We start from the raw sequence: 18417 nt of genomic DNA on the forward strand, positions 1-18417 counted from the left end.
GGGGGGGGGGGGTATTTATGTAGGGACTCGGAGAATTGCAAATGATGCTTAAGTGTTATTTAGTCTGACTAACAACTAATGATTTGGTTAGTCAATGCCACACTGTCCCAGAAATAAATTTGTTAAGAAAACATTTGTGATGGGTTCAGAAATAAGCGAACGAAGGTGACAGCATTTTTTAAAGCAGAATCAAACAAAATGTGCTGCAAAGGAAGGACAGTCAATGAGAAGACAAAACTAAATAAAATGCAAATTAAAATCAATTTAAAATGCAAAGCGTCACAAGGAGCTGACTTAACAGGGATAACACAGGTCACCAAAAAAAAAGCTCCCTCACAAGTAGTGCTAAAGCCAGAAGCATACCTGCTTTTCTGCATCTCTTTGTGTGCTCATGTTTATAGCTCAGCTGCACAATAATGTTGCACTCAGGGGTGTACAGTTTTCACTACAGCCACACGTGGGTATGATGCACTAATTTGTTACCTGTGTGTTCAAAAGACAAAAAGAAGAAACAAGAGTTTGACACATTGTTTGTGTCCTTGTGGTCCCCGAGTGATGAATTATCCAAATGTTCATAGAAGCAAGTCTCCCTGCAGTATTTACACAAAACAACTGCAGCCTTTTTTTTTTCTTTGTTGTAACTTTGGTGCCACCATTTTCGACTGAAGACGTGTGTACTGCAGCGCACACAGTCACAAAGTCTGGACTGTACATGCTCATCCGCTGAGGACGTTAGTGGACAAGCGAAGACGACAAAATTTACGTCGCAGGCATGAAGAAGCACGTTTCTGCCCTAAATGAAGAGTTGTTTGAGAGCCAAGGGAATCATTACCACAGAACCACCCGGAAAAAGCTGCAGCTTCCATCACTAGAAAACCAAGGCTAAAGAAGGAGACGACATTCATGAGAGGTGGGACGATTACAAAGCTGGTTCTACAAGATAAAACAGGAGGTGAAGGTGCCAATATGAAACCAAATCAAACCAATCAACAAGAAGAAGAGAGAGAGAACGATCCAGCTGTGTTCTGACCCTGCTTGAACCTGTTCAGGGTCGTGGGGAGCTGGTGCCTATCTCCAGGAATAAAGGGGCCAGAGGAGGACTGTCCCCTGTCCATCACAGAGGGGAAAAGTATGAGAACCTATAAACTGGGACACAGACGGGATGGTGTTCACCAAGCAAGTGGAGTGAGGTGATACACAAAATCCAAACATGAAGCATTTTTTTTTTTGGCAATGGAATGGAAGTATTCTCTTTAAAGATATCCGCTCAGTGGATGTCATGATTAAAAGCTACTGAGCCCGGTTTATAAACAGATCAAACTATCATTCAACCGTCAAGCTAAAGAAACAGGTGAGGAATAATGTGGACATATAGTCATGGTGACACTTTAAATTTATTGTTTGTTGTACGTGATTATAAACCTGCAATTGCAAACACTGCAAACTTATCAACATCTGATTTATTAATTTTTTATAGCCATCTAAGAACCTTTTTGCACCCAGACAAAAATGCATTTGTTTGGTTTCTCTTTGAGCTGTTGAAATCTAATTTTAATTTGCCACTAAATGGCATTAGGACCTTATTTATATCAAATCATTGATGAAACCTTTGATAGCTCCACTAAGAAAGATTAGGATTTGCAAATCAAAACAAGACAGTGTTTAGTCTATAAATTTGTGTTTCAATCTCCTGTCAGCCTAGCATAGATCAGATGAAACGTTAAAATGCAAATGAATAATTAGTATTTACCATTTCTGAATTCATTGAACATTTAAATGCAGATGATAATTTGCTCGGTGGTACAAGCAAATCATTTCACATGTGCTGAAATAATAGAGTCTAAAATGATTAATGAGGTTTCATTGTTGAACTCCGTTAATCACCCTGCTGTTCCCATCTCTCCTCTGTGTTCCTCTGATTTCAGGCTTCAGGCCAAACAGCCTGATTGCTCCAAACCTTTTTGCATCAGCAGACTTGCTGCCATGGCAACAAACCCCACATCCTGGCAGGAACAAGGTCCCGTCTGTACACCGGGAGAGTTGCGGGGTGAAGAGGGCACGACCATGAGCCACAGCTCTCCTGCACGAGACAAAGAAGCACCCAGGGCTACACCCGAGGAGGACGTAGATGTCCTGGAGCCTGGAGCTGAACTCAATGCTCCACAGGAGAACCAGACAATACGAGTAATCGAAACAGTTGATGTAACCCAAATGGAAAATGAGAAATCCGCAGACATTAGTCAGGGCACCCCGATAGAAGCTCTAGAGCAAATTCCCAAAAAGCTATGTGAAGCATTATCTACTGAGGAGGAACCTGAAGTTGACCTTGGTGAGGAGGATTTCCTGCCACCTCCTCTCAGAGTCTTATCAGGAGAAAACTGTGAAAAGGAAGAAGGTTTTTCCAGCTTAGAGGGGGAGGTGAGTGAGTGGCTCGGTGATGCTGAAGTAATTTCAGACCCAACAGAAGACCTCGCTGCTTTTGAGAGCCAGAACAGTCAAGAATGGCCAAAGACACCTCAAGGTAGTGAGCCAGTTTATCAGCTGGTAGATAAAATAGAAATCAATTCACCAGCTGAGCAAAATGTTGACAGAAGTGAAGCCGAACATTACACATCTGAGCCCGTCCAACACTCTTTCTCTGACATTACCTCAGACGATGCAAACACTGTGAACTCCCCTCCGTATGCTGATGAAAGTGAAGAAGAAGAGGGAGCAAGTGATGATGAAACGTCTTCTCTGCAGCAGAGGAACACGCTTGACTTGAGCTGCAAGGCTTGCCAACCCTCGTGTTCTGCTACGACAGAGACAGAACACGAGGAGGAGCTGTTGCCGCAAAGGCAGCATGAACTCAATCGCAAGGGAGAAATCCAGGAAGCTGCACAACAGGTGTTTGACCAGGGATCTCCACCTTTGTCTGCCGTTGCCATGGAGCCGTCCAATCGGGGCGGGGAAGCTTCTCGAGGCTGTGGTTTCATTGCAGCTGTGACAGAAAGGCTCAGCTGGGTGGGGGAGAGGACAGAACGAGAAAACAAGCAAACAGGTGAAAAGGAAGGGCAGAAAGAGAGCATTCTTGAAAAGATCAGACCGGCTGAGTGGTCACGCAGCGAAGGACTGTTAGGGTGCCGGCAAACAATCCAAACACAAGAGACTAAGACAGGAAAGTACAGCTGTAGTATTGCTCCCAAAGAGAGCACCAGGATGAAGAATAACATGTATGACGATAGCCAGAGAGACAATGGAGTATCACCGTACAGATCTATGGAGGGCACCGCCGTTTCTCCAGGCTCTCCGGCACCAGAGACTCCCATTGAGAGGGAGATGAGACGGGCCATAGAGCGTGAGCAGAGCCTGAGAAGATCCCGAGGACTTCCTAACCCTTGCACCTCTCCCGAGTACGTAGAGATTCCTTTAAGGAGAGGTCTACTAAGCCAGCCGATAACAGCCAAGTGGTCTCAGAACAAAGACAGGGAATTTGCCGGCAAAAAGATGCAGCAAGAGATCCACGAGGAGGCTCGCAGGGAGCAGGACCTGGTCAAGAGTGGGAAAGTTCCTGGCTTTTATGACAAAGGCACAGTCCTCCAAATAAAAGAGAGCAAGCAGCTTTTTGAGGCCTTTCAGGCCCCTCGTGACTCAACCTTTTTGGTCACAGCCAAAGTTAAGACCCCATCCTTATCCTCTGAGAGTACTGAGGATTTATCTCTGGAGAGTCAAGAGGACGTTAAATCTCGAGTATCCACTTTAAATAATTCACACCCAGAGAGGAAACCATTTCTGCTGAATTCCACACGAAACACAAACCCTGCCAAAGATGACTCCACTCTCCGAGGGCCGGGCCTCTCTGAGGGGACGAGTTGTCAGATCATCATTTTGGAAAACGGCACGTCTGTTCCAGCACAGAAACAGAACTATGTCAAAGCAGAGGCAAAGGCTGTTAACTCTGGAAATCCATACAAGTCACCAGGAGAGGCAAGGTGGCATGACGGGCTGAGGGAGACGGAGCAGGGACAGGACGAGGATGTAGCATCGAAGGAGAACCCCTTTTTCAAGCTCCGCTCCTCCACCAATTTAGTTAAAGTAAAGCAGGATATCCTGGAGTCCAAAGAGAGGGAGATGGAGCTTCGCAAAATGCGGGTCAGCCTGTATGGGGGCATGAACGGTGCTGTATCATCGTCAAGGACAGAGCAGACTCCTCCTGATGTTCCTGGGTCATCATCCAAGATGGGGAGAGGATCCTCTGCAGGTTAGTCGTAAATGATTAAATTTATTGATTATGCCTTTGGCAATAAAATATGTGTGGGTTGTTTTTTTTTTTAAAAAAAGAGGCAAACCCCCTGAAACTGCACATTATTCCTTCTTTCTCATGGTCAGCAGAACACCTCTAAACAGCTTTCCAAACAAAAGCTGTTATAAAAAATCATTTTGCTCTGGAGACACAAGAAACCTAAATTCTGTGACTCAACAAAAAAATAAACCATCTAGCTTGTCAGCTTACTAACAAAACCTGTGGTATTGAAGATTCAGGGCCATCTCCCTCTACTGTGTCAGCAATAAGCAGGGGGTGTAATGATAAGACTAATTTAGGAATAAATTCAACACTAAAGAATAAAGTGTTTAACTTGTTCTAGAGCTGACCCATTTGTATACTGTAATTTTAACTTTGCCACCAGTTAGAAAGTTAGTTATTACATCTTTAGATTCATGTTTGATTAGTCAGGGGGGGAAAAAGCATTTCAATATTTAGGCAAAACAACCTATTTAAGGGTAAAATTAGGTTTTACTTGGTGCTTTGTTTTATTGAAAGAATAAAGCTTGATTTTCAGAAGACATTTGTGAAATTGTATCTTAACACAATAAGAGATATTTGTGGAACTAAAAAGTAAAAGTGGAAAAGTGGAAAAGTCTGTCAGTGTTGGACTTCACCAAACCAGAAAACTCACCATCCTGAAAGGTCGTGTGCAAGTTAACAAACTCAGGACCTAATTTTGCATTTAGAAGTAGCTTTTTTGTGCAGCTGTTAAAATCGTTTCATATTGTCCCAATTAAAAACAAAACAATGACCAGATCCTCACACCAAATAAAGCTACCCGGTGCAAATTTATAATTACGGTCAGTCACTTGAAGGCCAAACGTGGGCGATGATGTTTCTGCTTTTGTCAGTGTTAGTGTGGAAGTGTTCATTTGTTAGCAAAATATTTCATGAACCACTAGACCAACTTTAATGAAACTTTCAGAAAGGAATCGATACACGTGCACCTACAACTGATTACCTTTGTTAGTTGATGAGATTCAAGATGGCCGCTACAACAAGTCGACCAAAATGACTTCATGACTACTGATGTAGACTAAATAACTAATTTTAGGGCGAAAAACACTTCATAATTTTTTATGCAGGAATAAAAACATACTTCTGAATAATTTATTGCTTAACTAACAATTATTTACAGATGTACTCACACTTTCAAAGTCCATTAAAATGGCTGTCAGACTGATAAGAATATGAAAGTAACATTCCTGGAAGGAATGCATATTGCCCGCCACCTTACATGCCAAAGCTTTAAACAAAGATGCCGAGGAATCATTTAGTGCCCAAAGTATGTGTTGTATATGAATCTCAGCTACTACTGCACCAGATTTTAGCTCAATATCTGTAAAACTGACGGAATTATAGCTATTTTCTCTTGGTTGATGTCAATTAGCTGTGGTGGTCATCTTGAATCAGGTAGACTCCAAAGGTTAATCAGTTGTAGATGTACATCCAGTGATTATTCCCTGAGAGTTTCATTGAAATTTGCTCACTGGTTCATGAGAAAAAACAACAATTTCACCCAGATTTCACCTTTGAAAGGCATTTCAAAAGCAACTTGACACAAAGAGTGTTGAATAACTGTTGTGACAGAGCTCAGTTTACACATTTTTCCTTTTAGGTTGGAGCTGTTTTAGTTCTGAAGAAGCAGCACCATCTGTCTGAGTGTGTGTTTACGGAATAACGAGCTTCCACTGTGGCTTTTCTCACTGTATAAGAAAAATAATGCCTTAAAGAAGTGAGAAGTTGTCATTCTTTTAATACCATTTGGCACAAAGTGATCAGGGTGTGTCATACAGACCTTGTGTTTTATGGGTCATTGCTCGGGAATAAGGAATTGTGTATTACATAACATTTTATAGCTGTATAACCTTTTATACCACTGAAATTTTAAGGCTGTTACTGGTTTGTAATTCGCTTTGTCTGAATTCAATCCGATTTTTTTCCCTCGGTTCTTTTAGTAGTTTGTTCACTCTCCTCTCATTTCTTCTAACTTTCGTGCTGAACTTTATACAAGTGGTCCCTATTAATCAAAATGAGAAGCAGTAACTTTACAGGAAGACCTTCCTCTCATTTCTTTTCATGTTCCTTGTCTTGCAGGGCGGCAGTCAATGGGCAGGTTGTCTGCGTGGCCTCCGGTTCCGGCTGAGGAGGCAAAGATTAACCAGCCAGAGGTGTGTTGTCCTCATAGCTTCCCTCTCACAGCTGCTTACTCCAGTTTAGATTTTTTTTTTTCCTACTGTATAAATGAACAAACTAACCCCACCAGTCCGGTACACAAAAGGACATGAAAATGTAGGCAAATCACCTCCCGGAGTCTCTCCCAGATGCTGCTAAGGAAACAAAACAAAGCTTTCCAAACTTGGAGTTTAATTAAAATGTCACATTGGGGGGTTAAAGCAGTTTCTTCGCCGCATGAATGTGAAAACCTTTCAAACGGCTGGACTTTAATATCTAATTATAAGGGAGAGAACCTCGTAGAAGGAAGTCAGCATTTCTTTGGCACCAAATATAGGACGCAAATATCTGATAACGTACTGAACACACAGCGAGGCGCTTATCTCTGCAGATAAGGGAAGAAGGCAAACAGCTCTGAGAATTAGACAGAGGAGGAGGGAAGGACTGAGTCCCCGAAGAGAGCGTGTTTGTGAGCATTCGTTTGCAGAGAAAAACAGGGGAGTCGCTTGATGTTCCCACTGATTTTTGTTACCTGTCCTGTGGTTCTCGAATCTCTTTGAAGCGGCGGTATGTTTTATGACGGCTGAGAGCTGCTATTTAATTTAGCTTGGCATTAATGTGGGAGGTTTTAGGTTGACATTAGTGTTAGCAACACTGCGCTCCGTTCTTTTTCTGTCTCATGACTCTCCCTCTTAATCTACATAATGCATTGACCTGTTTCCTGTTATAAATTCAGGAATGAATGAGAAACTGCTTGAGGGACCTAATTGTTGACTTGGCAACGCTGAACATGGCTCTGCATTAACCTCACGCTGACTTCCTGAGCCAGTGATGCTGTTCCAAAGAGAGGTCCTCCAGAGAAATAAAAAACGCATCTTCTTTTATTAAAGGTGCCAAAGCAGAGGCATTGAAGTAATCTTTTTATTATTATTATTCCTCTGCTTCATCACGATTTTTCATTCACTGCGTCTGCGGCTTTAAAACACACATATAAAAACTCATCAAAAGGTGCATCTTGATCAAGAATAGTGTGCTGTTACTGTGGTAGCAGTAAATCAAACAGCGCAGACTTAAATTCACCAAAAATAGAATCTGCAAAAAATAGACAACAACTGGGGTTGACAAGACTTTGGAGCTCTGTTCAAAGTTCATACAGGCCACAGAAAGTTGGACTTTACATGGCTAAACTGGAATTATAGTATCTTTTGCAGTTTTTAGACAATCACAGATTAAGTTTTAGGTTTTTTTGAAGGTTTTCGCCATGGAACGTTCAACTTAGTGTGCGGACGTCGCACGCTAAGTGTTCAGATGGCTAAGCTTTGCAACATTTTTACAAACAAACTCTTCTTATTCCCACAAACTTTACGTGTTTTTTTTGCAGTTTATACATCAAAATTACGCATGTTTGTCCTGTTTTTACCCAGAGTGTCTCACTGCTGTAGGATTTATGGTTTTTCTTTCAAATCTCCTCGAAATGCAGAGTGTGCACATCCAAACTCTCATTGACTTCCATTGTACTTAAATTTTTTTCCTCAAATCTGGACTTTTAACTCTTCAGCTGACATGTGTAACAACTGGACACTTCTGCTGCTCGTGGTTCTGGAATATTTTTGATAAAACTTGTATTTTTTGCAGAATAACTTCTTATTTCAGGCCTAATTTCCACTCTGCATTTCTTGTCTGCCTCACTCAGGGAGTGAGAGACACAGGTGTGTGGTTGTCATGGTGACCACAATGAGGCACTGGCAGCAGCTTTCACTGTCTTTATATTTTCTCTTTATACTTGTACGAGTTATACCTCAAACCATAGACAGTTTGTCTTTCTTCACACTTTTTGATTGGCGACACCTTATTTGAGGCTCAATTTCTAGTTTGCACTTTTTTCTGTCTGTCTGATGAAGAATGATGCCGCCCCCCACATCTGTTCTTCCCTTCTCTGTAGTTATTTAATTCCACTCCCCCAGCTGTCTGCCTGTCTCTTTGTTTGAAATAACCTCACATCTTACTCCTCCTCTCTTTTTATCTGCTCTTCACCTGCAGGTTCTCCAGAGTCCTCGAACCCCCAGACAAAAGACTCCTCTGGTGCAGTTTTGGGAGTCGGGCCTGGTCAATGGCTACAAAGTGGAGGGTGACTCAGAATGAATGGAAGTTTATCCAAAAACAAACCTGGACTTCCATTTTTGTAGCTGAAGACCATTGACTTCTCGTCCAATCTTTGAATTGAGAAAGCTCCTCGGATGAGAAGCGAACCGTCTCCAACTACAGCATAGAAGTCCAGTTGTTTTTGTTTTTGAATATTTTCTTGGATTTGCCATGCCCTGGATGACTGAGCATCTACACCAGCGAATGAAAGTTTACAGAGACTTGTAAACTCTTTCAATCAGGAGCTGAAATCAAAAGGAAATACATAAAAGCAAACGTGAAGGAGAATGGAACAACGTTGAAGAAAAAGAGTAAAACAAAAATAGTGACTGGTGGAGAACAAACACTTCCTTCCATACAGAGGAGAGGAGAACGACTCCGGCCTCTGTGTAGAAAATAGGCATGGGCTGGTTACCACGTTCAAGGTATACCATGGTTGTAAAACGTCAGAGTGTCAAAACCATTAAAACTTTCCATATTATTGTTCATACAGTTTAAAAGCTTAAAAATAAGATAACAGTGCGTAGTTTGTTTTGTTTTTTTATTTGGCCCCTTTCATTACTGGACCTGTTGCTCTCAACCGAGTTGTGTTCAAAAACAGAGAAGAGAATAAAAAAAAACAACCATATTTGGTTGGTTGCACATTTTATTCAGCGTATAACCCAGTAAATCCTGGTTTGCCTAATAAAGAAGTAACAACCAGCTCTCTTTTCAAGGTAAAGCTGTTCTGAAACATTTGCAACAAGCTGCAAGAGTTAGCTTGTTAGCAGGTGAAATATACACAGCCTGCTGCAGGCTCTCTGCAGAGGCTGATAAGCAGCTAATTAACTAACATCAGTTTGTCAGGCTCTCAATGTTACTAACCATCAGAGAAGAGGTAATACACAACATACACAAAAGATAAATAAATTGATCTGGTGCTGTAGTTTAGTTGTGTGTATCTTTTAGAGCTGATAGGAAAGGAGAACAACAGTTTTTCCTTTTTATTTCTCTTAAAGGAAACACACCCAGTGTCTAAGGCACAATATGTGACTTAATTGTCAACTAAATGTATAAAACAGTTTATTAAAGAGGATTGTCACAAATGTACATGAGGAAGTGTCATTAAACAAGCTGCTCATAGAGAATTGTGTCCATGTCCTCTAAAATTAAATTAAAAAACGCTGTTTTTTTTCTCCGATGTTGAGTTTTAAACTCAATACTTTTGAATAAATTAAACATTTAGCCTTGATATTAAATATCATAGTAATTGAAAAAAATGTTATGAATCTAATAAAGCTGATCCCATGTTGGTTTAAAATCTGTCCTGAGTGCAGAGTGTCATCGTGAGCTTTTTATCTTTTAATCTGTGCAATAAAATGACTATAAATTAATATTACACAATTATACCTAATATATAATCATTATGAAGCAATATGTAATATTGTTTTGGCAGCAATGATAATAGTATTTGTATTTGTTTTCAAGTCAAAGCAATTCATGTTTTTAAACTTATATTTGATATCATGAAACTGTGGTATTTATGCAAAAGGTTATCAAACCATCAGTATGTCATGCCGGCCCATGCCTATGTGGAAAAAAAGCAGTTGTCCTGCTCTCATGCTGCGTCCTTTTAGACTCGTGAATGTAAAAATAAAAAGGTTTAAACGATCATTAAATAATTTACAAAGAAAATACTGGAGATTATACAAATATAGATTTTCTAATAAAGCTGTTTTGAAAAAAATACTTTTTGATTTCTGCACTGATAGTGGGATTTTGTTTGGTAAGAAACCTGCAAAACATTATTCTATTCTTTAACCCATTTCCACTGAATCCATTTAAAGCAAATAACCTCTCCATCTCTTGTTGTGATTGTGGACCGTCTAACATCGGAGCAGCTGGTGGATGAATGCATCTTTAGTCTTTTTTGTAGTTGGCCACAGAAGCCTGGGAAAAAAAAGAAGAGGTAAAACAATCGATACAGAGAGTCTCCATTTGTTCTCGTCTTTGCCTCGTCTTCAAAGCCTGCAGAGTTTCTGATGTTCTCAACACGTCAGACGCTGACAGCAAACAGAAAGTCCCTCGTGGACAGGAGGAGTCGGCTCCGGTTTCATTTCTTTGTTTTCCATTTACTTTGTCTTTAATTTTCAACCTCGGATGTTCCTCATTGTGTCCCTGCTGAGTTGGGTTTAAACAATCGGTTTATGTTTAAACAACAAAAACTATCGGTTTCGGGGCTGAAAGCACAAAAGTGTCTGTGCCAATCTCACCTTCCGCAGAGTGGAGGATTGTGGGTAATCAGGCATTTAACAAATAATCATTTTAATTTTGGGAATCCTGATTGACCTAAAACAGGAAAGGTTTAGTCTGATTTAATGTTTGAAAAACTAATTTTGTGTCTTTTTATACAGTTTATGTCAATTTCAACTGTATGTTGGAATTTATATAAATCAATTGGACTGAGGATATAACCAGAATACATGAACAGTTTCAGTAGAAAAACCACAAAAAGTACCGTTTTGATGTTCAATCTGTGACTGAAACATTGTGATTTGACTGCATTTGAACATTAAGCCCGGCCAGATTAGTGCAGCTCGTTTGCAACACCGAGGTTCAAACGGCACAGCGACGATGACTCACACTCAGAGGAAGGCTTTGCAGACTTTCCCCCCTCGTGTTTATGTTTCTGCAGTGACTGGAAGTCAGTGATTAAGGTTGCATCAGAATGATGAACAAGCACTTTCAATGAAACTAAACGTCGGTACAACTGTAACACTCTTTTATCAGGAAATCCACTTTACAGCCAGACAGTGCAAATCAAGTCTCAGATCACATCATGTTTAAAAAAAAATTCCAGAACCAATTAACTGCTGTCACATCAAACACGAAGGTCATTATAACTCATATGTTTGGAAAAAAAACAATCCCAGATTTTAATGACATTGTTTTGAAGTCCAGTGGGAACAGTCTGAGCAGCTAAAGTGAGTTAGAATACATTAATTTAATAAAAACTTCAGTAATCTAATATAAAAGTTTTTCAATAAACCATATCTTTTTGTTGGCTCTCAGTCAGAAAATCCCAGCCTGACCTCGGGGACTTTTATAAAAAGGCTTTTAATGATGATAGGGATGCATCTGACTGCATTTTATTCCAGTTATTTAATCTGTATAATGTGTATCTCAAAGATGATTTACCACAGGCTCACAGTATTAGATCAGTTTGTTAAAATCTTGATAACCATCATGAAACTAAAGGGCTAGAAAGCATATCGTCAGCTGCCTTTCAGGTTTAGACTAAGCTTTTATGTTGGGAAATGATGGAATTGTAGCCGTTCTGGTCAAACCTTGAAAGAAACGTTGTGCATGATCTCATTCAATGTTGCTGGATGTCATTCTCAAACTATGTGCTGTGTCTGACTCTCAGCTGCTGTCACACCAAGTTCTAGCACAATTACTGAAAAACTGACTGAGTTAGAGACGTTTTTGTGTTTGTTAATGCCAGATAACTTTGGCAGCCATCTTTAATTATATTGGCTCTAAAGGTTAATCAGTTGTAGATGTACATCCTATGATTGTTTTCTGGTAGTTTCATTAAAAATCCATCCAGAGGTTCATGAGATATTTTGCTAACAGACAGAGTTGACTCAAAAGGTTTTTAAACTAACGTCTAGTGCAATCTGTTAGCCCTCAGAATATGTGTTGAGAGTTACTCTTAGCTACCACCACACCAAATTATAGGTAAATATTTGTAAAACTGGCTGAGTTATTGCCTTTTTTGTGTTTTCTAAGATCAGCTGACTGTGACCGCCATCTTGAAATAAGTTGAGTCCAAATGGTAATCAGATGTAGAGGTCAACCCGATGCTCGCTTTCTGAAAAGTTCCTTAAAATCTATTCAGTGGTTTGGGATATATTTTGCTAACAGACACTTTTTTTTTTACCAAACTAAAGCTTAAAAATGTATTTACCTAATACAAGACTGCACCTTTTCTTTAATGTATCACAGTGGTTGCCTCTAATATATTTTAAATAGAAACCTAATGCAAAACTTTAAAGATACTTCCTTTATTTTTTTTTACAATCCTAGCACTGAGACCATCTGATGTGTTTTGTCTGCAGCATCAAAGACTGAACAGGTGCCCGCTTCCGTGGGTCTCACTGTTGGTGGTCAAAGATGTGTCGCCATGGCTGCAGATTAGGAAGAAGCCCTGCTGGGCTTATCTTTGTTTAGACCAGATGAGACCACGCTTTAGTGACCTCCCAGTGTCCTGTGAATAATTCATCCCCTCCCTCTGACTGGACCCAGCTCAGTGATACGGCAGGACATGATTGTTGTTGTAGAGCCCCAACAATTTAAAGGCTAATAGTTGCTGATGAGAGGCAGCTCCTCCTGCGTGGCTCAAACCCACAAGCCTTAGCGCTGAGTTGAGAAGAAAACCTCCTCTGCGATCAAAGCTGAACATGGTTTTTGTTCCGTTTCCTCAGAACAATGCGAGACCAGCATCAAAGATCTCTTTCTTTTCTACATTCCCATCGTGCTGCCCATCCAGGATGTCTCTCATTGTAGTCTCTGAGTTGGCATCCGTCCAGCCCCCCAAAATAAACCGGCGCTTCTTTCACCTGCTCTGCTCCGAACTCATTTCCATGATATTTCATTATCATCATCATCATCATCACAGTCCTGGAGGCCTGCAGTCATCGAAGCAGCACTGTGTGACTCAGCCTGCGTTCAGATCTTTGTCATAAAGGACAAGATCGGAAAAGATGTGAAGAATTTAAATATATTTATGCCCAAGTATAGGTAGATGTTTTTATGTTCTTTGCTTAGTTAAGCCTACACACACACTAAGATTAGTGTATGTCTGTGTGCACAAATGTGAGAATGAATGTTTTCTTGAGTATCTTAATAGATAGGTTCAGATCTTTTGAAGTGGGGGTTATGTGGAAAGGTTAGGAACAATCAGTGTCCTACCTGTTGTAGATAGCTCTTTGAATGACCTCGGTTCGGAGAGATGGACTGACGAGCTAATGGCTTTTAAAACAGTTCTCATCTCTAATATTTCATAGCGGTTCACGCAAACACTATTTTATAAATCTTTATTTTATTGTCAACGTTACATTGCGTTGTTACGTAAATAAAATTCTGCTATTATTTTCCAGGACAACTTGCAGCAACAGTAGCAGCTAGCTGTTGCAATTCCTACGGGAATTTCCAGAAAATTTCTCTTGGAAAGTCATGTAATGTAAAATATATATAAAAAATGAAAATAAAAGCTTTTGAACCATTGCAATATTTTCATTACTGAAGTTGTTTTTAGATAACTTGGTCTTGATCACATTCAGACTAGCCGTTAGCTCATCAATATGGTCAGAAATAAACTCTTTTTCTCCAAATGGAGGATGTTAAAGGAGATATTCACAACAGGGAAGATATTAATTGTTTATAGCCCTTCCACAGAACCACACTTCAAAAGATTGGAACTAGTCCTTTAAAAGGTATCTTAAGGCACTGACATTTTTATGGTAATTTTTTTTCTTTATATTCAGTGTTAGTATATTGGCACAAAATTGTCTGATAAAAAAAAACAAAGCAACAACTGGAATTTACTTGATATATAGGTAGGAGATACTGGTTCCCAAAGGTGGGGTCGGGACCTCACCATGGGTCGTGAAACATCAACTGAGGGGTCCAGAAATTAATTAAAAGTTAAACGCAATTGCTAACATCATATTTTTTGTAATAACTGGAAAGACAAATTAAAAACTGTAGTCATAAATCTTTTTTATAATTAAGAGGCTGAGGCTGTGCAGTCACCCTTGTTTATTTGACTTATTAGTGATGTTTTAACCAGAGTTAGTTTGGGTTGGAAGTTTCTGTCATTATTTTGTGAGTCATAAGAAGAAAGGTTTAGGAACCACTGGTATAGAACATTTTGGGAAATAAGGCTCGAATTTAGCTGAAATTTAAGTTGACTGTACACAATAAATAGTCATCAGATTACTCTTTTTTTCTTCTAAGATAGCTAATTGGAAGTTACCTAAACACTGCATCATTTTTCAAGATGTCCGGGATCTAATTACTGATAATAACAAAGTCATTTTTCACAGCTAGAGTTATTAAGCGACACATAAACACCATAGGTCAAGCCTAATAGATACACTCTCCTGTTAGAAATGAAAACAGCCAGCAGTACATACGGATTTAAAGCTTCTCCCAGAGCAGCAACAATAATTAAAGTCATGTATTAGAAAAAATAAATAAAAAATGTAGCGTTTCTATTTTAGAATTGCTGCCTTTTTTTTTTAAAGCTTGCCTCGTGTCACATCCATGAGGAGTCTGTTGGGAAAGTACAATCTTATCAGCGCCAATAAATCAGCTTCAACACTCATTCAGCCTCTCGGTGACGTGTGTTTGTAGCCATACACACAGGCCTCTGTTCTCCAGTGTTTCATGTGTGTAAAGTAAACAAAAGAACAACAAAAGTGAATATTCTTTAGATTTCATCGACCTTTTGTATGACTCATAATAGCCGGTGTGTGGGTGTGCTCAGATATTTGTGAAAGGAGGATAAAACAGGCGAGCTGAGTCACAAAGAGTCCACTTGAGCACACATGATTTCCTGCCCGTTCGGTGCACAAAGAGGAACGCACCTATTTAAAGATCGGTCGCTGTTAACGTGCATTTACGCAAAACGGTGTGTATCGGTGAGTCATCGAGCAGTATTTAAAAATGCTACACCGCTATATCCACTCTCCTGTGAAAAAGAGAAAAGAAAATATATTATTCATTGTTATTTGAAGAGTCTTTGCTACAAAGAAACTCAAAGAGTGACGTTTTAAACACTGACTGAAGTTGCGTCTTTCCGAAAGCACATCAACTCCTAAATGTTTTACACACTCTAAAAGCTCCCGCTGCTCTTTTATCATTTCCAAACCATCATTCTGTGGTTTATCCTTCTTTGAAGGAATGCATATCCTCTGCTGCCTTGCATGCCAGAGCTTTAGACTCAGATTATTTAATCCTGAGAAATGACAGAGTTTTGGTCAAACTTTGAAAAACACCTAATGCACGATCTTATGCAACATTCCAAGATGTCCTGCTCAGAGTATCTGTTGTGATTGACTCTCAGCTATGACCTCGTCAAATTTTAGCTCAATATTTGGAAGTGTGACTGAATAATAGCCACTTTTGTGTTGGATAGCTGTGGCATCCATGTTGAATTGGACCGACCCCAAATGCTAATTAGCTGTAGATGCATATCCAGTGATTTTTCTTTGATGGTTTCATTAAAATACATGCAGTGGGTAATGAGATATTTTGCTAACAGACAAACAGAACTGACACCAGTAAGTTTTAAGCAGAGACCTTTCCCAATGAGTAGCAGGTAGAGCATGTGTTGCGAGTGACTGTCAACAACAATCTCTCCATATTTTAGCGTAATAATTGTAAAACTGGCTGAGTTAGAGCCATTTCGATGACTGTGGCGGCCATCTTTTGCTAGGTTGGCTCCAACAGTTAATCAGTTGTAGATGATCATTTACCGATTATTTCCTGAACGTTTCATTAAAATCCATTCAAAGCTTCATGAGAAATTTTCCTAACAATTATCGGACCCAGGAATGCAGCCCACACAAGGAGCCGGAATAAAACTTTAAAGGGTTATTTACGAAGAAACAAAAAGGCTGTTGAGCCTGCAAAAAAATATACAAAGAGAGCTCCAGGAGTCTGCAAGGCAAACCAGACATAGCATGACAGCAACTATGATCCATGGAAGGGGACTTTAGACAGACAGGTATATTTGGTAACAGCTGTGATTAATGAGACTGGAGGACAGGTGTAAGTAGGCAGGGCTGATGAGTATGGAAAAATACTGACAGAGGGAGAAGTGACTGGTGGCACAGAGAAACGAACTGAACACAAAGAAATATTATAACATGAAACAAAAACAGAAAATAGCTCAGAGCAGTGAACCCAAAAACTGTCCCGAAAAAAAATTGAAAACAGATTGTGGCATGGACAGAGATAACTTCGAACAGTAAAAAACAATTTTTAAACAAAGCTTGTGCACAATTTGCCACCATGCAGAATATCTATTAGGGATCAGTCTCTGCTACTACTAGACCAAATTTTAGGTCGATGTCTGTAAATGTGACTGAGTTACCGCCATCTCAGTGCTTTCTAAGGTCAGTTGTCTGTGTTGGCCATTGAATGGTTACTTTCTGAGTGTTTCATTCAGATTTGTCCACTGGTTCATGAGACTTTTTGTTGAAAGACACATGCACACACAGACAAGGACAAAAACATTCTCAAAAACTGAAGGGTACTGCTTGAACCATGTGTAAAGATTCATTGCTACGACTCACAAGCTGATTTTAACGTTAAAGAGCTGGTACCACCGGTAGGTGGCTTCATTTAGATGCTCCGTAAACCAGTCAGAGGCTCTATTCTGCGATTGTACTACTATTAGAAGACCAGCTTTAGTTCAGAGGTAGTGCAGGACTTTTACATGTATGCAAAAAGAAAAAGTAAAGTAGGCACGAACAGGTTTGAACAGAGTTTAAGTTTGCCTGTAAGCGCAGCATATCATCGTTTCTTGTTACAGCTAAATTAAACACAGATTTTTAAAACTTTGTTCAACCGTTAGCTACAACTCAGCAAGGTCAAAGGTAACTACAGCACTAATGACCCACTTTATGGCTAATAGTTGATGATGTTGATTGTGACGGCTCACTTGGCATGACTGATGGGACTTCATGTAGGTAATACCTAAAAACAAAGAAATAATAATCGGCTGTGTTCCTGTGAATCCCAGGAACTGATGGTTTTTCTGCCTCAGAGCCCAACATGAGCCCCTCTCTGACACACACCTCACTACCTGCTTGTTACAGATGTCCTCCATTTGCCCACCTTCCTCTTTTCTTAAACCTGCACAATATTCTGTCATGGTCAGGTACAAGTTTTAGACAAAAACAAAAATTAATGGAAAAGCAGCCGAAGTCCAAATAAAATTTTAAAGGACCTTCAGAAAGCCTGAAGAACTAGTGATTAAGATCGCTTTAAAAGATTACAAGAACGTCTGGCTCCTTGGCAGCAAAATAGAAAGAAATGAGGGGTGGCATCAAACTTTTGCACAGCCTTGGAAAACTGCTGCTGGAAAAGAAAAAGAAAAAACCCTGTGCTGATATTACGGCAGGTAGATCTGTGTTATAGATGCCATTTAAGGCCTGACTCATAATGTCATTCGTCACCTCTGCACACACAGGACTAGGCTACAGCCTGCAAGTGTGGTGTGAGTCCAAAGTTGAGCTTCCAGGTTTGCGAACTGGCTGAACTCACATTGCCGAGCCCTCTAGTCATTATTCTGCCTCTTATTCAAACAGATTTGCCTACTCTCGTTATCTGCAGCAGTCTGCATGCGTGTGCACGCTTCTGACCCCGCGAGGAAGAGCCAACTACCACTTGTCCGAGCAGCAGGCCACATCAAGCAAACCGCTGCATCTTCTGCCCTGCTCCGAATGTGTTCGCATTTCAGAGCAGAGAGGAAAACACCTATCTCCTCTGCGGATGATGGCCGATGACTGACAGCTTCGTGCTGCTGTGGAAACCAGTAAATGCAGTGAAATTACAGTCAGACGGAGATGGCTCTCTGCTGCAGAGTGACAGCTGTTCTGTGCAGTTATTGTGCATCACAAAAAAAAAGCCATAAACACCAGGAAGGTGTTTCTTATTCCCATGTTCTTTTATTATTGTGACACACAAACTTTCAGATACAGATCTGAGGAACAAAGGGCCTGCGTGTCCCATTCTCACAC

General features: G+C 40.1%; 1 protein-coding gene across 1 annotated transcript in view; it reads left to right on the plus strand.

Moving 5' to 3' along the window:
* The window catches only part of si:ch211-207j7.2, a 12560-nt gene extending 2229 nt beyond the window's left edge, over positions 1-10331 (plus strand). Inside the window, exons 2-4 of the mRNA XM_017430453.3 lie at positions 1926-4240; positions 6404-6477; positions 8522-10331. Coding sequence (XP_017285942.1) covers positions 1984-4240; positions 6404-6477; positions 8522-8623 — 2433 coding nt within the window. The 5' untranslated portion in view covers positions 1926-1983 and the 3' untranslated portion in view covers positions 8624-10331. The remainder of the gene's footprint in view (positions 1-1925; positions 4241-6403; positions 6478-8521) is intronic.
* Positions 10332-18417: the final 8086 nt, after the last annotated feature.

The sequence above is a fragment of the Kryptolebias marmoratus genome, linkage group LG3 (genome assembly GCF_001649575.2).
Source record: "Kryptolebias marmoratus isolate JLee-2015 linkage group LG3, ASM164957v2, whole genome shotgun sequence".
NCBI lineage: Eukaryota > Metazoa > Chordata > Actinopteri > Cyprinodontiformes > Rivulidae > Kryptolebias > Kryptolebias marmoratus.